This window comes from Mirounga leonina, unplaced genomic scaffold (assembly GCF_011800145.1).
Source record: "Mirounga leonina isolate KUSES-001 unplaced genomic scaffold, KU_Mleo_1.0 Mir_201, whole genome shotgun sequence".
NCBI lineage: Eukaryota > Metazoa > Chordata > Mammalia > Carnivora > Phocidae > Mirounga > Mirounga leonina.
Window position 1 is genome coordinate 11,767,848 of NW_023270504.1, and position 23,135 is coordinate 11,790,982.

Consider the following 23,135-nt stretch of genomic DNA (forward strand, 5'->3'; position numbering starts at 1 on the left):
TGTGGTTCCCTTCATCTTAAAAAGTCCTGTCTCCTCCTCTCGGAATCTAGCCTTCCCCCTCATCATTCTAGCCCTGTCAGCCCAGTTCTGAGGAAAAGTGTTTCTTTCAGTGAAGAGCTGTTCCTGGCTGCTTCTGGTAGGATCACATTATGTCAGCTTTTTAATCCCTTTATTTTAAATCACCTTTGAAAACAAGTAATTATTTCATACTATAAAGAAGTGTTGGGTGTCTTACACAGGGCGTACTTCTTGTTTTTCTTACTGGTGCACAGAATTAAATAATTATGATCGTGAGGACATGGTTGAAGATTACTTGATGGATAATTATGAATATTCTGCTGAAATTATTTTATTTATTAAAAAATTATATGTCTGAGGACATAGATCTGCATATTTCCAGTGATTGTTGGGTTCTCATTACTAGAGTTTCTGTTTTAGATGCCTTACTTTCTTTCCCTTCACACCAACTCCATTCGTATCAGACCTGCACCATCATGTTGCTAAGCCATATGGTTACATTAGTAAATTATTCTGTTTGAATCAGTTTAAGTCTCATTTTGGTGGTATTCTTTCTTTATCCATTTTTTTTTCTGTCCATTGCATTAATTTTCAAGTTATTCTGCTGTATTTTCTGATGTTTTATTTATCTCTACAATTACATTTTATTTTATGGCTTTCAATATGCTTCATATAAAGATCTTAGTTTCATTTCAGTGTTTAGTATTGTATAGTCTCTAAAAAACATATTTAGGTTACTACAAGAAAAATATGTTCCTTTTTTATTTTTAAAGAACAGAATGGGACTATACACATGCTAACCTTTGTTTCCTTATCCAAGAACAGCTAAAAATGTAAAAGTAAATTAGTTCCTTTTTTAAGTCATTGCAGTAAATCTGACTGTGTGTATCTTCCGTTTTGAAAGGGTGGGACTGAACTGTTAACTCTAACCTGTAGGGCCCGTAGCACCAGAGAGCACTGGCTTCTCACCTGTCCCCTGCTGTCTGTAATTCTCTGATCGCAATTGGTCTATTGGTACTATCAAAAGAATAAAATAAAGTAGGGAAAGAAATTAAAAATGAAGCCTTTAAAAAATACATCTAAGAGCTTGGGAAATATAATTCTTTTCATCCATAACTATGTACATTTGTGATGTGTCTATTATATGTCTGTGATTTTTAGTTTTTAAAAATATTTTATGTTGATTTTTTCCAGTGAGTATTGAAAACTATGAATGTTAATAGTGTTTTGTCATGGATGATATATTTAGGAATGGGAAGTTATCAGAAAATAGATTTGACTATATTTCAAAATTGCCTAAAATTCATGCTCTTTAGAGAATTTTGGAATATTTTAAGTAAGCACAATTAAAAGTGCTTCTCCTCTCTATAGTTCCTTTTAAACAAGCATTTGATGTTTCTTGGTTTCTTTTAGTATTCTTAAATTGTTAGCGTAGTAAGTACAGTTGACCCTTGAGCAACACACCCCTGCACAGGTTGAAAATGTGCATGTAACTTCTGATTCCCCAAAAGCTTAACTATTAATAGCCTACTCTTGACCACAAGCCTTACTGATAACATAGTCAATTAACACATATTTTGTTACATGTATTATATATTGTATTTTTGCAATGAAGTAAGCTAGAGGAAAGAAAATGTTACTAAGAAAATCATAAGGAAGAGAAAGTACATTCACAGTACTGTACTGTATTGAAAAAAATTCATGTATAAGTGGACTGTGCAGTTGAAACCCATGTTGTTCAAGGGTCAATTGTAATTGGTAGTATCTTGATTATTTTGTATTAGAAGACTCAACTTTTAAAAATTGAATATTATACAAAAATTCATTACATTAACAATTTAAAAAATAAGTTTTAGAACAGATTGAGTCTAAACAAATAAGTTTAAAACTGTGATCAGTACAGTTTCGACATCTTGCTTCTAAAGAAAACTTTGTGAATAAAATAGAGTAAGATATGTGCTTAATTGCATGTCAAATACTTTAAATGTTTGGATCATTTTAAGATTTTGACTCATGATATTTATGAAGATGAATGCAGTTAAACTTTGTTTCTATAGTTGTTTTTTGGTTGTTATTTATGTACTGATGTTCTGTAGGAATGGGAAGTGGTAGTGCTGGAAAAGAAGGGGGGCCATTTAAAGCTCTTTTAAGACAACAGACTCAGTCAGCACTGGAACAAAGGGTAAGAGACATTCAACATTCTTTATTCTTTCACTGTTAATATGCTTTTACTATCATGCTTCCATGTATTTATAACTTATTTCCATAAACTAGTTTTGATCATGTATCTGTAATGTAGTTTCAGAGTCCAAAATTTATTTAAGGTATCAAAGAAATTTGTTTATGAATAATTAATTTTAATTTGGAATAATTCTGTAACTTTTTTGTTTTGTTCTCCAGTTTTTTATTAGAAATAGTCTATTTGGAAATATCCACTGAATGATGAAATCATTTCTCATCTTACCTTAAAATTATAATATATAGAAGGAAATAGTAGACTTTTTCCAGAAAAAAATATTTTAGTTAATTCTTGGGGTGCTTGGGTGGCTCAGTTGGTTAAGCATCAGACTCTTGATTTCAGCTCAGGCCTTAATCTCAGGGTTGTGAGATCAGGCCCGTGTTGGGCTCCGTGCTGGGCATGGAGACTATATTAAAAAAGAGAAAAGAAAAGAAAAGGTAATTCTTTAGTGTATTAATATATTTATATGCTGAGATTAGTTTTATGGCTGGCCAATCTCTTAGGGGTAAGAAATGCACAGATTCAGTATTTCTACAGATTAACATAAACAATGTGGTTATTTGGTATGTGAATACATCTCTTTTAATTATTATAAGTTTAATGTTTAGTTACCTATGTTAAATGGGAAAATAGTCAAAATTTTTAGATGATTTTTCTCTTTTTATTTTTTATTTTTTTGTATAAACTTCATTGCTAAGGGAGGATCGCCTCATAGGTTCTGTAGAAGGCGGGTATGTTTCTGAACATGTGTGAGAGCCTTTTTCTTGTATTGGTAGCTGTTCTAGTTTTAATCTTGATCATTTAAGTTTTATTTAAGCTTTAACAAATGTTGCCAGCTTTATTTCTTTTCGTAATGCAATTTTTAAAAATTTATTAGCATTATGAGGCTCATTTTTTTTTCTACTTAACGAATACAGTGCATGATTATTTATATGTTATGTCAGTTATTTTAAGGCACAGTTCCATAGCTTTCATTGTGTCTGATTTGCAAGTTTATAAGCATTTACAGAATTTTCTTTTACATGTTCCATTTTATACTAGCATTAAAAAAAAAAAGATGAAACGGTAAATACCTATAAAAGAATGCATTTTATAAAAAAAGGTATTTCTTTTCTAGAGGTTAGCTTTTGAGAATAGTGTGTTTACAGATTCTGTGACTACAAACAATGTAACAGTTTACTTTTTTTAGACTTTCTTTCCTGTGCAGAAAGTATCTGTATGCACTGTTTGCCTTTTAGACAAGGTTGTGGGGAGCAGAGCTGAGCTGAGCTGAGCTAAGCAGAGTGATGAGACTTTAGCGACACACAGTTGTTTGCCTTATCCCTTACCAGGCAGCAGTTGGGCTTGAGCTACTTTCACACCTTGCAGGCATACCAGCTACTGTCATGCAAAAGCCCACTTAAACATTGGGACCATTTATTAAAACCAAATAGAGAAAGAGACTGAAAACACAGAGAAGAGGGTCAGGGTGAAGGTATGCCTGTTCACTTACCTTTTTTTAGGCCAGAATACTCTTACCTCCTCCCCGCTCCCAGTTTTACATTCTCTGTAGAGTTCCTTACATTAGGAGTATTTCCTTGTAATTGTCATTCTACAATTCACAGGAACAGAAAAACTGATATGAGATATGAGATTTTGCCTGTATCTTGTGCCTGTGACTTCATTATCTATATTAAGAACTTCTGAAAACATCTAGCTTCAAAAGAAGAAAAAAACTAATCAATAAAAATTGTTTTAGATTTAGTTTGGATAAAATTTATGTTTTCAAATATGCTTTTAAACATTCTTAAAGTTTTGGACACATCACATTGGGCATACATTACTAGATAATCTTTATGGAATTAATGGTAAAGATGTGGGAGAACTATAGTTTTCATTTACAACCTTGTAAAATCTGAGTTGGCAATACATTTATGTTACCTAACCCTGAGTAGTTACTTGACTTTGTGAGACTACCTCTCTGTCCTGGGTACACAATAAATAGAACAAACATCATTTTTAGCTTTCCCATTAACCTGTGGTTGCCATTAGTATGTCTTTGTTTTGGGGAAAAAATTTGTTTAGAAGTATGAAGAATTCTCCTCACATGTGTTCAGATAGGCCTTAACTCTGCCAAGTCGAATACTAGGTCAAGGTGAACAAATGATATACTTAATACCATTTTTATATTCATTTTTTAAAGATATTCATTTCTGCCCCTTGCCACCCTTCATAAAATGTATGGCTTTTTTTTTTTTCTTGAGGAAAAGAGAACCTTTGTCCAGCATCTTTTATTTAATGGGTTCAAGTAGCAGTTCTCAAAAATAAAAGTGTTATTTTTTTCTTTCACAAAATCTGTGAAAAATAAATTGACATGATCTTGGTAATAGGTGTCAGATGATTAGGAGATAAGATGTAGAGATAAATATTTGATTAGATTTAGGTTCCACCTATGAACTATTTGATGTAAAGCAAATAGATTTATTTTTCAATATGACTCTTCTTTCACTTGTAAGAAAAATGAAGTTACTTTTCAGATGCTGGGATTTTTTTCTTCAATAAAGAAACCTAGTTGACTTGGTTTAACCTAGTATTTCCCAAATATATTTTAAAATGGAATCTTCCATGTGAAATACCTGTTAGTGACGACCACATTTTGGGAAACATTTATATAAAGCAAACTCTTTTGATAATTATTAATAGTGGGGTCAAATTATACAATAAATCATAGTAGGAATCTGGCACGGAGTTTTCTTATGTAGAAAGTTGACTCGTTTCTTGGGATAATAAAAAGAATATTTGATTGAAAAAATAAACTATTTAAATATATTCTGAGAAAAATTCTATTTAAATGTTAAAAAATTACTCCCGTTATGTCCCCAGATTTTCCAACTAGCCTGTCTTTGAACACATGGTATTAAATAGATTTATGCTGCATGCACTTGGCTTATTGTCAGAATGTCAACATACGAATTCTTACCTAGTGGTACCACAAGGCAAGGCACTTTAAATATTAGGACTTTGCAGAGAAAATGGCTTCTCTGGTCCCTGAAATTCTCATCTAGGCATTGGAAATGGATTGGGCTTGGCTGATCTTAAGGAAGCTGTTCTTTTCAATGGAAGAGAACCTATAAAGTCATCAGGTATAATGATAGAGTAGAGATTAAAACCAACTCCTTGTCTGTTTTAATCAGATATTTCAAGAAGCCAGATGATAAAGTTTGTTGCTCACATAGAGTCTAGGCCCTCTTGACTCTCACGTTAGGGTATGGGAAAGATTATAAAGCATAGTTTTAAGATACTGTGCAGAGGTCTGGCACTCTGTAAGCACTTCATAGTAGTCACTATGTGATGGGGGTGGAGATGAGGGGTATTTAACAGTCACTGGTAGTCACTGGTGTCACTGGTGATGGGGGTGGAGATGATAGATATTTTAGCGGTAGGTATCAGCCATAGTTCTTCTGAGAGAGTTATTTGAAGATGTAGTTTTGGTTGAATAACCATACCATTTTTATGTACTCCAGGTTAAATTTTGTGTGTTAAAGTAGGTGTGCTGATTGGACATATAGGACAGAGTTTAAGTTGGCAGAGTGGTCGTCCGCCTCTTTGGGCAGCCATTCCCCTACTTTTTCTGCTTATGACCACCAACTCTAGTGTGATGCTTTCCCTGTTGTCCCTTTATCCCATCTTCTGGAATTTGGGGAGAAGAGTCCGAATCTCAAGCAGAGAAGTCATTAGGTTAATTTTTATACCTAAATTCTTATATGCAGATGTTTTCCAATATGTGAATTTACATAACTTATTTCTCAGTTTCAGAAGGAAGTACAGCTTTCCATTTAGCTTATAAAAATATTATTTTCAGTGTCTCTTGTCCAGGATATTTAAAATGTTTAAGTATAAAGATTAAATGTAAAGTACTTTTTTCTAATATGCTTCAGTATTTTGAGGAAATTTAAAAACTGTGTACTTAAAATTGAAAAAAAATCATAAAGGCCTAACTTAGATAAGATATTTAAGTTTCAAATAGCATAAGCTTATTTGTATATATCTCATTTAAAACTTATATTTAAAAAATTCAGGTGGAAATGAGGCATTTTGACTAAACATTTTATAATTCATGTAAGTGAGATTCCCCTCCTATCCTCTCCCTTTTTTCTTACCCTTGTTAATTTAAATATTACTTTTAAATTCTAACTGAATTTATTTCTAAATTCTCTCTATATTTTAAACTATATCTTCATGGGTTATTGAAGTGTGCAAGACTGTTTGCCTTTGTGCTAAATGACTCCAAGTTGCTATGCTTTGTGAATTATGCTTTGGTGAATTTGTATTCTTCATGCTTTAAGCAGCCAGTCAGTAATCTTGCTGCTTTTAATGTGCCTGCTTCTAGTAGTATTCTGTATGTCTTTATCTCTCAGCTTTTGTTTGCTGCATTTAAACTGCTATGTCCAGAAAAAAAGATACTGCTAGACTTTAAAATACGTTCCTAAAATTATATGTTTATAATTGCTGTATGGCATAGTATGGATATGATCTATAGGGATTTCTTATGAATCAGTTACATAAATTTTAGTACTTGGAAGTATAACAGTTCTTTTGACTATTGAGAGCTCTGTTTTGCTTATTTTCCAGCTCTCAGTTATGTTCTGAATAGCTGAGGCTACTGGCAAATGACTTCTGGTTAAGTGAGCTACATTAATCGTATAGCCAGATGAGGCAGATATTAAATTTCCCTTGCTTGTATCCAATTTTGTGTAATGTGAGAGGCCTCTGTATTTGGAGAGTCACAAGAGCTCCCCTTTCTTCCTGGATGCTATTTCAATGAATTTCCTTTCTCTGTTTTCCCATTTCCCTCTTACCTCTAGATTGATGAGATTGATGTCCTTGAGAGAGAAGGGGAGAATGAAACTTGGAAGAACTTGTGGAATTTTATTTCCTCCCTCGCTGTCATCTACATTCTTCTCCCTTTTCCTTAATATGATGCATTTATGTACTTAAAATTTTCTCCAGCTGACCTGGTGTTGATAGAGTAGATAATCTTACACAGCGATTCTCTACCCACTTCAGCTTGGTATTGCCCTTTGCTTTTCCCTGAATCTGTTAACCCACACTGTTCATTGTCCCACTCCTCCCTCAGTCCCACATTCTTGTAGATCTCTTGCACCAGGCCTTCAGTCTTTACCAGTAGCCTGGAATTGGGTGTGTGTATGTGAGGAGGATTCTGCCCCACTGAGAAGTAGACTCAGAGTAGAAGGGCAGGGAGTCCCCACATCTCACTGTGAATTTGCATCAGAGTAGGAGATTGAGAGGAAGGAAGAGTGTGTTCAAAGATCTTAAATCGAAACTCTGAGAACCTTTTTTTCTCATTGAGAATTGATAAAAAGAGTGTTTGGATTCTGTATAACATGATGTATATGGGAAAATGGATTAGGAACTCTAAGCATCTAAGAAAACATTTAATTACAAAGCAAGTGTAATGTATAACTGGTAGCCTTTTGTTAAGGGATAGGATTCATATCTCATAGTATGAATATAATCTATTCGGATCAGGCTTTTTAACAAGCAAATTTTTTGTACTTTGCACATGATCAGTTATATTTTTCCCCCTTTATTTTTACTAGGAATTTCCATTTTTTACCTTGACGGCATTTCCTCCTGGATTTCTCGTGCATGTTGGGGGTGTTGTTAGTGCACGCTCTGTGAAGCTTTTGGATCGTATCCACAATCCTGGTATGTTCTTTAAAAGTTTGTTTTCAGTGTTTCACTGACTTAAACTGCGGTTATTAAGATTGATTTTTATAATTAAAAAAAATCAAATCTATCCAAAAAGAGAAATGAAAAAGAAAGTATAAACTGGCATGTTGCTTTAAGTATTTGCAGTAATCCTAATTAAAAATGATCAAATAAGTAGAAGTATTATTTTAGTTAGGTTTTTATATAAAACAAACAAATCTTGATTCATTTTTTTGGCCAAGGCATCACTTTGAAGGAATTCTTAGGTAACTTTTCAGTCAGCTCTTTTCTTTGATCTAGGCAGATAACAAATTTCGCAATTAGACCATTGTGGCCATTATCTTAAGACGTTAATTCTTTTCACTAGCAATAACTCTTTGTAGATTATTTTAGTAATTTTCTTATTCCTAAAAGAAGTATTCCTTTGAAATGTAATCATAAACATTGTGTAGTGTCTAAGAATTAAAAAAAAAAATAGTGCTGTCTGTGCATTCTCGGTTTCTTTTCTGAAGCTGTTTGTTCTATATAAGTGAACAATGAACAAGTAAGAATAGTAGCTCACTTCTTTAAAACATGGGGCCATGATCGTAAAAGAAGAAAGGCATCAAATCAATCCCAATATCGGGCCCTTGGATTAGGAATGTTTGATGGTTTTTCTAAATCCAAAATAAGCATGGCAAGTGTGGTAGAAACTTTCCATATGGTGTTTGTTCTTGCATCTCTCATTGACTGGATTCCCAGTAATTTGCTCAATTTTTTCCTACTATTCTGCACCTAAAACTGATCTACTAATTTGCTGTTTTGATGACATACTAAAAAAGCTGAAGTTATGTTAGTATTCTTATTTGGCATATATACCTACATATTGTTGAAAATTTAAAATTTTCACTTTCAATAACCTCTTCCTGAGGCTTGTACTGACAGCTACAAAAAGAGTAAAACACTTTGAAATTATTTTATGCAAAACATTGCAGATAGTGATTTTGAGGTTACAGAGCATTACCATTCTTTTAAGTTAAAAAAAATTTTAATCCGTGCCTTGCGGTTTGATGTCTTTTCAGTTAATAATTCCAGAGAAGCAGAATGGAATTTTTCCCAGAGCTTGAATGAGATTTCAGAAGAGGAATAGTAGCTAGGATTATCTAACTCTTAGAGCTGAACAAATATATCTTTTAAGCATTAGTCTTCTCTTTTTCTTCTCTGGTTTATTATTTTTTTCTGCTGTCCTTATTTTTTCTAATCAATTTAAGATCTTTTCTTCATGTATTATTTGTATATTCTGTAGTAATTAAAGGCATATTTAGACTCATGCCACTTTAATGTATTGAGACATTGGAGACCCTTCAAGTTCCATATCTTTGTGTTTAGGAACTTGAATTATTTGGAAAGTGCAAGGAAATACTGAGTTTTAATATACCTGACATTAACTGTGTGACCCAAGGCTTGTTACCTGCGTTTCTTTGGACCATTGACTCAAATATTTTGATAGTTGGTGCCTACTGATAAGCTCCAAAAATGGTTTCAGGAATAAATTTAACTGTTGGTGATGTCTTCTATTTACTGAAAACATTTTGATTTTATTGTTGCTTCCATGTACTCTGAGTAAGCTATAGAGTCTGGGAGAACAAACAAAGGTTACTTAAATAAGTTTAAGTAGAGAGCTGTATTTAAAATCCTATTACTTTTTACAAGAAACCCTTTTTTGGGGTTTATCATACTTGCCAGTTTGTTCTAGTGGTGTGATAAATGTAAGAATCCAGGCCCAGGGAAGAATACCGGAATCTTTATTACAGAATACATTTTGTGTATTGTAATTATCAGCTTATCCATTCTCTTCTTTTCCTCCCCTTTCAGAATATTTTTTTCAATTCACATGTAGGAATTCTCAGTTACTAATGTACTTATTTCCCAAAAGATTATGGGCATATAAATATAAATGCTTTTAATGATATATAAGTTATATTTTAATTTTTGTTTTATTTTCAGTTAAATACAAATCAACTATATATTCTAATGGTTTCAATATTACATTATTTTGATACAAAAATCACATTTTTTGGGTTGTTTTATATATGTATTATGCATTAAAAAAGGAAGATTTTCTTAAGAACATTTTATTGATGTTCTTAATATTTCATAAATAATTATTTATGAAAAAGATTTAATTTGTTGAAAAAAGCTGAATGTTAAAACAAAAAAAACCCTCTAGATTAGCATCTACCATGATGATGTTTTAATTTTATGACACTGAGTTACTCTGCTGAGAGAAACTTAAGATGGATTGAGATGCATGTGCTGTTAAAAATGCTGTATTTGCACTCTCAAATGACTCTTGCAGTTATTTTTTGTCTAGTGAAAATGGGAAATTTTCATTTTACACTGAGTGTAGAAGGAATAAAATCTTATTTTAAAACCACTACCACCTGCTAACTATGGATTATTATTTTGGAGTTAGTTCTTTTAGAATTTTCTCCTTTGTTAAATATTAAACAACAAGGAAAAGAATGGGGTGGTTTTAAAAATCAAAGTCATTATCTTAAACAACTAGACTTTAGTTAATGTTAGATTATGATAGCATGCTCCTTCTCTTTCTATTTCTACTTCTTATTAACTCTGCTGTCTGTGTCTTTCCAATTCCTGTCAAGTGGTATTGTCAATTGTGTTCTTGTTTGTAGTGTTTTTTTTGTTTTTTTCCTACTATTCTGCACCTAAAACTGATCTACTAATTTGCTGTTTTGAACTCAGCCTTTGTCGGAATTATGGGTAACACAAGATCTTACAAACTGCTAGACTGGAATAGTTTCAATTCAGGTATTTTGATGGTCATTCAGTACTACATATGCTGACAAAAATTATGGCAGCTCAGTGAAGTTTTTAGAAATGTTCTAGATTAAATAGGTTTAATGTCAATTCAGTTATACAGATACATTCTGCAGTACATATGTTATAACTCTTATAGTTTCCATGGAAATGCAAATATAAAAATGTGTTAACTAAAATGAATTAACCAAAACCATAGAAATACCATAAATTACAAATGGCTTTTGTTAGGTGATTAACTTTCAAAAACCTTAATTTAAATTATATTTATTACATTTTTGACAGTTTTTCATATCAGGTAAATAATATAGGCATTAGCTTTACGATTAAAGAAATATTAACCGTTAATTAAATGGCTAGTTTGATAAGCTTAAAGTATGTTTAAACGTTAATTTAGATTTGAATATAATATATTTAGTATTCTATAAGTACTATAAAATTGTAACTATTACCATTTTTATTTATAATTCCAGAAGTGTTTCAAAATTTGGTAAGTAAGAGCAGATTTGGAGGGATTAACGGCTTTCATAAGCTCCCTTCCTTCCCCTTTCATGTGAGAATATAATTTTTCTTTTTAAGTAATTTTACATATGGATATAGTTTATAGCTTTTAGAGAAACTAAACTAAGATAACTTTACAGCTGATGATATGGTTTAGAGTCAAAGCCAATTTTTCTTTTTGATAAAAGTATATTCTTTTAATATAAATATGTAAATTTTTGTGTTATTTTTGGAATTAAATAATAAAACCATTTTGATTCAGTAATAGAAGCTGGTATTTTGCTTGAAGGATTTTACCAGTTCTTCGTGTCAGAAAGTATATATCTATTTATAGAAAAACAAAAACACCAAGAGGCTCAGCATTTTAGATAATATCCCATAATCTTTTCAATATTGTAAACTTTTTTTGTTCTTAGGAGTCCAGGATGTAAGTTCTGATGTAAGTAATGCATGTTTGACTATGAAGTATCTCATGTTCATCATGCAGATTTACCTAAGTTCAGTCTAGTAAACAATCTGATCAGGTCCAACCTTTGCAGATTTAGACTAACTTCAATTGGTAAATCTTCAGGGAAATTAACTCTAACTCCTATCCAAGTTTTTGCCAGCCTGTTATCACATTGATTAGAATTAAAATAATCATTTTTAATGTAATATGTTATACTTGGTTTTTAGTGAGAAAAATACCCTGCTGGATTCATTTAATAAAAATAGGAATATATTTTTAAGATGTAGGCAGATTAGTGTATAGGAAGTGAAAAAGCCTAATTATGTAAGAAAAGGACGTTGGGAATAGACTGATCATTAATAATTTAAGGAGCTTAAATGTTGTCAGGGCAAAGATGTTTAGGGTGAGATGTGTGTTAGATGAAAGAACAGTCTTGGAAAGTAGACAAGAAGTTAAATCTTATAGATATAATCCTTTGTCCCGCATAAGCAGAACTACAGAATTTGGCAAGGAGAAACATGGTTGAGGAAGCAGTATATCTTGCCATCATTTAAAATAAAGTCAGGTAGTGAGTGTATGAAAAAAAGGTGGATATAAGTTACAGAATATTAAAAGAATATCAAAGATGACTTTCAGTTTAATGTTCTCATCTGTGCTTTTGACTGAGATATTAGAATCTTTATGCTAACAGTACTATTCAGAGATCAGGCTGATTTTGATATTAGGTTAAGAAAAATAATGTGGTAATTCTGAAATATAAAAACGTAATATTTGAAAAATATATTCAAATCATTTATGTATTCTTCTCTGTGATTAAGGAATAAGTTAGCCATTGCTGTCCTGTATTATTACCATAGAAAATCATGAATTGGCCACATCAGTAAGAAAAATAATTGTTGGTATAATTTTTATTAATGTTAGAAATTGTTCATCAATACTGTATTTTCTGGATTCTCTGACACCATTTATTATGTGAGGTATCACCAATTTAATAATAGCTTTCCAAGAGAAAAGAGAAAGAAACATTACCATATTTAGTATATTGATTAATTATTAGACATTTTTATTTCAGAAACATTAAAGTGTGGAAAGATATAAGAACATGTTTTTATCACACAGTAGTATTTCATGAAATATGATCTGTCATGCAAGCATTTATTAGAACTTATTTTATGCCATATGGTTTGCTAGATGATAGGTGTGCGAAGATGCCACCTCTGCTTTCACGAAAGTCATATTCCGGGAGGTTAGAAAAAATATGTTAATGGTTTACTGTGTGATATGGTATGGTGCGATATAAGATACAGAATTAAAGAGGAAGGCGTGATTAACTACGTGGCAGGGAGGCTTGGAGAGGTAATTCTTGAGTTTAGTTTGAAGGATATATAAAAGATTCACACAGATTTTATATTTCAGACAGTGTATTTGGAGGCATATTGTTCCATCCTTTGAATGTAGTTCTGAAACTTTAGTAGTGCATTGCAAAACAATATCCTAGCCATTACCTATTTGATGATGTTTACATAGTTACTTCATACCCATTGTTTGCCATTGAATACAGAATGTCTTTGTTAGTTCAACTTTTTTTGTGTATTTCCCTTTTTCTCCTGCTTTGCTGTCTTAGGTTGTGTTAACTACAGTGAGAGGAAATATTTTTATATAGCAGGAAGAAGAAAACTCAATTATCTGAGAATTTATTTTAAAATTACTTTATTACCTTTTCTTATCTTGCTTCTTATGTTTCTGGCCTGGTAACAGACTTTGAGAAAGACAAGGATAAATCTTGCTGCTAGAAAGGAGGAAGCAGCATTTGCACATCTTGTGTATGATATGCCAGGAACTGGCTGCATAGGAATAAGACGGTATCCTGCGGTCACATTTGTATTAGATCATTGATTATAGAAGGGAGAATGGATTTAAAGGCAGCAAGCCTAGAGACAGGGAGGCCAGTTGGTTGACTGCAATACCCCTGGCCTGGTAAGTGCCCTAGGATTTGGTGGTGATAGGAGAGCTAAAGTTTATAGAGCCCTTACTATGTGCCAGGCACTCTTCCAAGTGCTTTATGATAGTAGGTCATTTAATTCTCAAAACATTGGCATGAGATAGGCATTTTTTCTATTTTGTGGTTGGGCAAAATGAAACAACAATTTTCCCAAAGTAAAATAGAAATTTGTTGAGCTACAGTGTGAACCTAACTACTCTGGCTTCAGGGCTTACACTCTTAACATAAATTTAGAAAATATTTAAAATGTCAAATCAGCAGGACTTGGTAATTAGAATGTGGCAAGTCAAACAGTCTCTTAGCAACTTTGAGCTGAGAGAAAGATAGATTAGGATTATCCCACATAGCTACAAGTCTAAAATCCCAGTGAGCAGTTGAATCCTATCTTTTGGAAACCCAAGTATATTTGAAAATTGAGTTGTAAAAATATTTTAAGAGTAGATTTTAAAAGTTCTAGCTCATTGTTTCTTAAATGGCTATGCTCTTTTTTTTTCTTTCTTCTGAGTTTACCACTGAAAGTATTTCTTTCTTTTTTTTTTTTTTTTTTTATTTATTTGAGAGAATGAGAGAGAGCACATGAGAGGGGGGAGGGGCAGAGGGAGAAGCAGACTCCCTGCCGAGCAGGGAGCCCGATGCAGGACTCGATCCCGGGACTCCAGGATCATGACCTGAGCCGAAGGCAGTTGCTTAACCAACTGAGCCACCCAGGCGCCCGAAAGTATTTCTGAATAGCCTATGGATATAATTTTTAATTAGGAATAGTCTCAGTGTAGTTGAGAAAAATTTGTTATTCTTTTTTCATGTAGGATACATGTGAGCTTAGATATTTTTTCAAGAAGTCACAAGAGGAAATAATAAAGTAGCTATATAAAGTGATTTGAAAAAATGCTAGTTTGAAATAGCTTCCAAACTTAGACAATATTTTTAAGAGTGAATGTTTTAAGTACTGAGTTAGTAAAACAGCTTGTTTAGTTTTATTTATTTATTTTTTTAAAGATTTTATTTATTTATTTGACAGAAAGAGAGACAGCGAGAGAGGGAACACAAGCAGGGAGAGTGGGGGAGGGAGAAGTAGGCTTCCCACTGAGCAGGGAGCCCGATGAGGGGGAGGGGATGCTGGAGCCCGATGCAGGGCTCAATCCCAGGACCCTGGGATCATGACCTGAGCCAAAGGCAGACACTTAATGACTGAGCCACTCAGGCGCCCCAAAACAGCTTGTTTAAAACTAGATAACTTTTGTTTTTGAGAATATTTTACAAAGTTATATTTTATTATTTTAGATTGTAGATTTTAGGACATATGCTTAAGATTTTCTCAGTCTTATAATAAATGAACCTTTACTAGTGCTAAGGGAAGCTTTACATTAGTGGTCTGAATTTAGAAAATGTTACTCTTTTTATTTAGTCATCTGAATTATAGTTGTTTAGAAAATTTACTTTGGGGTTAAAAATTAATAAACAAAACCAAGAAAAAATAAGTATAATTATTACTTTAAACATATTTTAACAAAATGAGTCAACTGATGTGTAAGGAAATATTTATAGAATACACATATTATGGGGCGCCTGGGTGGCTCAGTCGTTAAGTGTCTGCCTTCGGCTCAGGTCATGATCTCAGGGTCCTGGGATCGAGCCCCACATTGGGCTCCCTGCTCGGCAGGAAGCCTGCTTCTTCCTCTCCCGCTCCCCCTGCTTGTGTTCCCTCTCTTGCTGTGGCTCTCTCTGTCAAATAAATAAAATCTTTAAAAAAAAAAAAAAAAAGAATACACATATTATTCTGATAATCTAAATTTTTTTTTTTCAGTTTTAAGTAAAAATCTTTTATTCAGTGGATGTTTGTGGTGTGCCTACCATGTCTTGAGCATGATGTTGGGGATTGGGAACATGATTGTTCAGCCAGGCAGACAACCTGTTTATACACCCAGTCTAGGCTATTTCTTATACTGTTTTGGTGTGTGTGTGTGTGTGTGTGTGTGTGTGTGTGTGTGTAGTGGTGGTGGTGGTGGTGGTAGTAAGTAGTAGTAAGTAGTAGTAGTAGTTAAATGGAGAGAGGCTTTCTTGGAACTTGAATTCTACTGATTTGAGAGGTACTTGTGAGCAGACATGCAAAACTAAGCCTGAAGTAGTTAAGCAGCTTTTGGTTTTAAGAATTTTAATAAGGGTTTTAGGAAGTAGGTATATAGAGTTCAAGAGGGCATAAATATAGCCATGTATGATGTGTGAGCTTCTCTTTATATGTAATGTAACATATAAATGTAATAAATAATCTTCTGTCTATCTGTAGTGTAACTGGATATTGACTACTGTCCATTCTTTATTATCTGTAAAAAAAAAAGTGAGATATGTAATTTCCTTAATTTTGAAATTTTACTCTTTATATATTATCTAATATAACTGGATATTAATTACACTATTATAATGTGACATGTAAATATAATATATAACTTTATATATATAAAGAGGGAAATCTCACAGATAAGGAGTAATTATATATCTGACTTATTTTATAAATAGTGAAGACTCCAGTTATATCCCAGCTACCATCCTAACATCCCAAATTACTGATGTCTGCTCTGAATTTGCACATCATTTCCTCCATGATGGGACTGTTCTTCCTAGGTTGGTACTGAATCCGCACCTAGTTTGAGATTGTATGTACACTTAAACTTGAACTCTCTAATTTCTGTTAGGGGGAATTTATCTTCTTCAAAAGGTTGTTTTGTGTTGGAATAATACTTTAAGGTATTTAAGAATGTGGCATTCTTATGCTGTCCAGTAACAAGATAGATTATCATTGTATTAAAAATGTTTATTTGAGCCCACCTAACACTTGATCTCCTCTTGTTTATTTAAAAATTAGATTGAATAATTGCCCATTTCCTTTTTTTCTTTAAGTCGGATTAAAAGAGTCTCAGTGGCAGAATTATTCTCTTCCAGAACTATGTAAAAGTAGAATTAAATTGAACACTTTAGGTAGTCAGTGTTTCTTAGTTGCAAGTGTGTGATTGCCTAAAATCTCAAAAGCATTCAGTTTTATAAAGGCATATTATGTTGAGTTGTTCACTTCTTCACTTTCTGAGATATAAGCATTTATTTTCATTTTAGGAATCTTTACCAGTTTCACCTGCATTTCAGAAATAAGATAAAATGTTAAAAAGATGGCAAGATATCAAGCTATGGCCATGCTCTAGAAAAGTGACAGTAGTAAAATGAATTAATTTGATACCAACCCAAGGATGCAGACATTACCTCTAAAAGAAGCATCAGTGAGGTATTGACCTACAGCCCAGTTCATGACTACAAATAAAAGGATATATTAAAAGATTTGTGGGGCACCTGCCTGGCTCAGTTGGTGGAGCATGCAACTCTTGATCTTGGGGTTGTGAGTCCGAGCCCCATGTTGGGTGTAGAATTACTTAAAGATAAAATCTTAAAAAAAAAAAAAAAAAAAGGATTTGTGATATTATCTATGAAGAGTTTTGACCCATAGGAGAAAAACATAATATAGTATGAAATATAATTTATATAATAAATAAATTTTAATATCTTCTAAAATGAGGTCTTTTTCAAAATTATAAATAATTCTATGGATTATTAGGAGGAGCATGGTGTTTAAAGTGAAGATATTTTTTTCTTGACATCTCTGAAATGTGGATTAATTGCACCTTCACATCTGAGCTGTATTTCCTTCAAATGACTAAGTTGTATTCAGTTTCATGAGTGGCATGTATAGTTGCCATAAATTTTTAAGCCATACTCTTTGTTTTGCCTTTTATATGAGTATGGTAGATCCTCAGTTTTGACTTTTGGAGAGTGAATAAAACAATTCAAATTCAACTAGTGTGTTTCTTAGAAGAATATAGTTAACAGTTTTTTAAGCTTTAAAAATACTATTATAGGATTAAATATGGTGATTTTTCTGAATTTTCAGTTATATAAGTTAGGCTGAATCATTACCATGTGAATATTCTCTGGCTTATCTCTGGCATAAATATAGTATAGGCTTTGAAGATAAATTTAATTTTTAAAATATTGAATAAATTGATTATTCTTAATTTTATTTTAATTAAATAGTCCCTAAATTTAATAGCCCACAAATTCATTCTTTGGCTTCTTGCTTACAGTTGTAGGTAATTATTGTTAATTCAGTTCCTAGTTTGTGATGAAGTGCTCCCTACTGTATGCTTGCCTTGCTTTCACCTAGAATCTAGGGCCATTACTTTCTGTAACCATTTCAGTGAGCTGCCATAGTTTTCAGTCTGTACTGTCACCTGATCCAAGCATGCGCCAAAATATCCACTGTTTCTGGCTCCTGTCTGCTGAATCTGCTTTGCAAAACCCTTTGTTCTCTGAGCTTTTGCTTAAGCCAAAAACAAAATTTAACAAATTCTTTGGAGTGTGGACATATGCCATTTGCTTCCTTAGCTCCCATGCCATGTAACTCTTTAGCTTTTATTAAACTTGTAAATACTTTATTAAATACAACAATGGCATCCCCATGTGCAGTTGTGTGGCTCATGTGTCAAAATAAAGGCTGCTTGTGAACCTGTCAGAAGAATATGAATGCTCCACTTGCGCTGCATTCAGCTTTTTATTTTGTTTATTATTTTCTTAAATCAGCCACTTATTCTTTCATAGTTTTTGGTTTAATTATCTGATTATTTTATGTGTTATACCAAGGTAAGTTTGATGTAAATAAACTTTGTATTCTATGTGGTTATATGTATTTCATAGTAATTATTATTACATACATTTCCATTTAGACATGCTGGCCATTTCTAAATAAATATATCCTGAACTTAAAATAAGTAACTTCCTCCATTTTTTTGAAATAAATTTAAAAAACAATGTTATGGATTACTTTCTGTAAAATTCAATTTAAAACAGAAAGGCTACCATGTGCCACAGATGTAGGCAAATCTAATGTGAGAAAAATCTGTTTTTATAGCATACAGTTATTTGCTTTAGCAAATAATATTTTTAATAATTTTTTTATTTTTAATAATATTTTAAACTCCTAGAAAGGTTTAAAAAGTAAATAGCAGGTTCAACTAGTGTTTTTAAAGAAAAGTTTAAGCTTTATTTTACACAGTTTTTCAGGGAAAATAGTTATTTTCTAAACTGAGATATATTTCTATTATTATTTATGATACCTGTTTTCAGAGAATCATGAATAATTTGATAGATTGAGCAGCTGCTTGAATAAGTTTTTGTCTTATGTTAAAAATTCCCTTATTAGGAAAGGAAGACGTTAAATAGATACCCAAATTGGTCTGGGAACATGTATGCCTAAAAAAAGAGAATGGATTTGATAGTGTATTTGTGCTGTTGATGTCTATATTTCAGGGGGAATATGAAGAAATTCTTTAACATAATGTATGTGCAAAATAGGGCTACCTAATTGCCTTACACATTTCTTAATTCATAATATTGATTGCTAATACCATGTTGTAGTCTTTTCTATTTCTCTTCTTTATTTTATCTCGTCCTTGGATCTTTTCCTCAGTTTCCTGGCGTCTGCATTTCTTTGTTTTTTTCTGAAAGAAAGTTTTAGTGTAGCTCTGTCTTGGATCCAAAACTTTTATACAAGAACTGGCTGGCATCATTTGTAGCTCTGGCTTTTATCTCATTTCTCCCTTTTGCTGGTCTCCTCCCTGTGGAGGAAACAAAATCACATCATAGGAATGTCAGCTATAACAAGCCTTTTAACCTTTCTTTATTTTGCTGTCTTCAGTATTTTACTAGTGAGTATAATTCCAATTATTCTACTTATTTAAAAAACATTTTGAAAACTGGATATGTACTGAAATTCAAAAATGCAGTTTTTGGATTGTTTGATTTTCAGTTTTAATAGTGCCTTTTATGTGGAAAATTTACAATAAGAGGTTAGCCTCCTATTTAGAGTTAGATTAAGTTTTTTCTATCCCAAATTGTTCCCAAATGAAATTTGCCCCAAAAAGAAACATTAGAATATGCTCATTATAGACTGATTTGCACATAAAATGTTACTATAATTTGCAGCTGCTCTTCCCCAGTGGTTTGCAGCCACATGCACGTGATTAGGCCATATGTGTGCCAGATGCTCCATTTATAATGCCCCATTACAAGCAGTGTTGGACTCCCTGTGGTAATAAAATGCAATGTGGTGATTCTGAGGCATTTTCTTAATTACAGAACCATACATGAAGTTACAGTGGGTTAACTGAAATTAACCAGATTATTTGTCATAATCTTTAAATGTATTTGCTTTTTTTATTTTAAATTGGTTAGTCCCTTCATTTCTTGTTACTTTGCTTTAGGACCCACAAGGATGGCTACATGGCTTTCTCTTTTTTAACATTGACAAACCTTTGCCTTGGAAAGAACCTAGATATAGTGGGTTATAAAAAAAAATAGGTACCAGGAAATGAAATCAGAATTTAAATTAAATTTATGGATATGACTCAAAATGTTCACTGAGCAAGGTGAGTGAGACACAGAATATCCTCTCAGTTTAGGATTAGAAACTGGAAACTCTGGGTCTGCATTTTAAGTTGTATCTAATAAAATACATCCCTATAGATGTCCCCTGAAGTAATAAAGCAAATATAACTACTTGGTTTATTTTCTGTCACTCAAGTTTAAAATGTTGAACTTTTTGAGAAGTAACATTTTAAATTAAAATGTTAATAAGCATTTTGAGAAGTAACATTTTAAACATGTGAAGTTAGTTTTAAAATCTGTTATAGACCAGTATGTCTTTGCCTTCCAGAGTATGTTTATTTTAAACATTTCTTTATCATATAGACAATGTGCTATTGAGTAGTGAACTGATTTAAAATTTATTTTTCAGATGAACCAGAAACTCGAGATGCGTGGTGGGCAGAAATCAGACAAGAAATAAAATCACATGCTAAAGCATTAGGCTGTCATGCTGTAGTGGGCTACAGTGAATCAACTAGCATCTGGTAAATGATAATAACTTGATTTTCTAGATGCTGTAGTTTACAGATTGTCATCTGAAAGGGTACAAGGTTTATGCAAGTATAGAAAAAAAGAATTGTGGCGTGATCTAGGAGCATGGGCTTTGGAGTACATCAGACCGAGGTCCATGTGCCACTTTGGCCACTTAATTGCTGTGAGACTTTGGAAAAGTAACTACTCCTCTGAGCCTCAATTTCTACGTTGAAATGGAGTTAATGATCACTTATCAATTAAGATTATTGAAGAATTAAATGAGAATTGATACTGGCACATAGCAAGTATTAATTCTAGGCCAATTTTACTCCACTTTGTGACCCTGCTAACTCCTTCCTCTGGGATATTGGGACCCTTGATCTGTTGTAAATGAACACCATTTTTCTTTAAAGTTTGTCTGTAAGCTCTTTCTGCCTTCTATTACTAATTTGTACCATAAATTTCTCCTGCCAACACATCGTCCTTCCTATCTCTGCCAAGTTAGGAAGGGACTTCCATACTCTTACTCTGAATTCCTTTTTCTCCTACCTTTCGTTTGAATAACCTCTCTTACTTTAAAGTCCTTGCCATTCCACAGTTCAGACTTTTCTACTTCCAAAACATTCTCCCGCCTTTCTTAATTCTCTGGTATCTCCACCAGTTGAACATGATTACCCTCCTTCTAACAGCTTGACCTTAATGCTTTCTCATTCTCAAGTCTTCCTCTATCCCCACTTAACTTTCAACCACATTTTGGACTTCATTATTGCTCAAAACTATTTGCCTTTAAAAATTTGAAACTATAAAATTTCACTCTTGGATCACAGCTTAATATTTTCCACCCACCTCATTTGCCCATTTACACCTGGTTTATTTTGACACTTACCTTAACCAAGACTTTGCCCAGTTCCTTACTCAGGTTCTGATTTAACTTTCTGACTGCCATTGATGAACCCTATTTTCAACCCCTTGAAAAGTTTATAACAGATAACATCTAGAAACTGACCTTCTGCTGTTTATTTTTCCACCTATTCTTGGATAATTCTTACTGTCAGCTGTTACCTGGGTAATTCTTTTATGCATATGGTGGTCTTTAGTGTTAGAGAAAAATGATTAAACTCCAGTAAATGTGGACATTACAGAGCCAAGCCATGCTGTTTCATCTTCTGAGGGCCCTTTCTTTTGCTGACCATGTGTGATATTCTTGCACCTTTCTGTCCCCAGTGTAGCTATTCTACTTGTGTTAAACTAGTAATTTGTTATGCTTATCCTGCCTTACTTCCCAATAGATAGTTTTGGCTCATTCATAGTTTTAGTGTCATAGCTTTCAGGTCCTAAGGTTATGGTCTTAAAGGACGTAGTTTTTTGTTTTGTTTTTTTAAGATTTTAATTATTTACTCAGAGAGAGCAGGGGGAGGGGTAGAGGGAGAGAGAGAATCCCAAGCACACTCTGCGCTGAGCACAGAGCCTGACTCGGGGCTCGATTCCACGACCCAGAGCTCATGACCTGAGCCGAAATCAAGAGTCAGTTAACCCACTGAGCCACCCAGGGGCCCTTAAAAGACATAGTTTTTGCCATCAGATTTCTCAGTGCCCACTTAAACACTTAAAAACCTGGCGTCTCTCTACTAAATCACAGATCAAGTGACCATTTCTTTCATGTCCTTTCAGGCTTCTGGTCCATTTATACTTTGTTTCCATTATTTTGTCCCTAGACTGCTACTTTTCTCATTTGCTTTGGGGGATTTTATTCAATAATTGTATTGATTCTTTAAAATTAGGTGATATGTAATCAAGAATTCCAAAGAATTCTTTTGAAAATCACTTTTTGTCTTGCATATAATGATGTAATTTAAGCTCCATTTAGTGTATTTTGGATATTATTTGTTTCAGATACCTTTTGTTATTAAGTTTAAATTAAGCTATAGCAATATTGACATTGATCATTACATATTAAGCTTTTAAAGTAATTTTAATAAACTTTAACATGCATTTAAAGAGTGCTTTAATACAGTTTTATGGATTATTGCTGAATTCAGCAATATAATTTGTTACTGCTTTTATTTTGAAACATTCCAGTATTTATCAGTTTTACCATATTTTAAAGGAATTTACTGTCATTAATATTATACTTTATCTTTTATACTTTTAAGTAATAATTCTTACCCTTTTCATTTTAATAAGTATTTCTATTTTTTATCCTAGAGTAGGAGATAATCCTATGGTATTATTAATATTTAGTAGTCTAACTTGAATTTAAATTGTCACCCTTATAAACACTTTGATATTTAACATTTTCCAAAGCTAGGTTGCCTGAAGATATTAACTATTTTATATTCTTTTCTTTTATAGTGAAGAGGTCTGTATTTTATCTGCATCCGGCACAGCAGCTGTACTCAACCCTAGATTTCTGCAGGATGGCACCGTGGAGGGCTGTTTGGAGCAGAGGTTGTCATGGC

At 32.8% G+C, this 23,135-nt stretch overlaps 1 protein-coding gene across 4 annotated transcripts in view; it reads left to right on the forward strand.

Moving 5' to 3' along the window:
• C2CD5 (C2 calcium dependent domain containing 5) overlaps positions 1-23,135 on the forward strand; it is a 101,068-nt gene that overhangs the window by 41,769 nt on the left and 36,164 nt on the right. For all 4 annotated transcript variants that reach the window (XM_035028076.1, XM_035028077.1, XM_035028078.1 and 1 more), the window contains exons 9-12: positions 2,115-2,200; positions 7,858-7,966; positions 20,573-20,687; positions 23,029-23,124. In XM_035028076.1, coding sequence (XP_034883967.1) covers positions 2,115-2,200; positions 7,858-7,966; positions 20,573-20,687; positions 23,029-23,124 — 406 coding nt within the window. The remainder of the gene's footprint in view (positions 1-2,114; positions 2,201-7,857; positions 7,967-20,572; positions 20,688-23,028; positions 23,125-23,135) is intronic.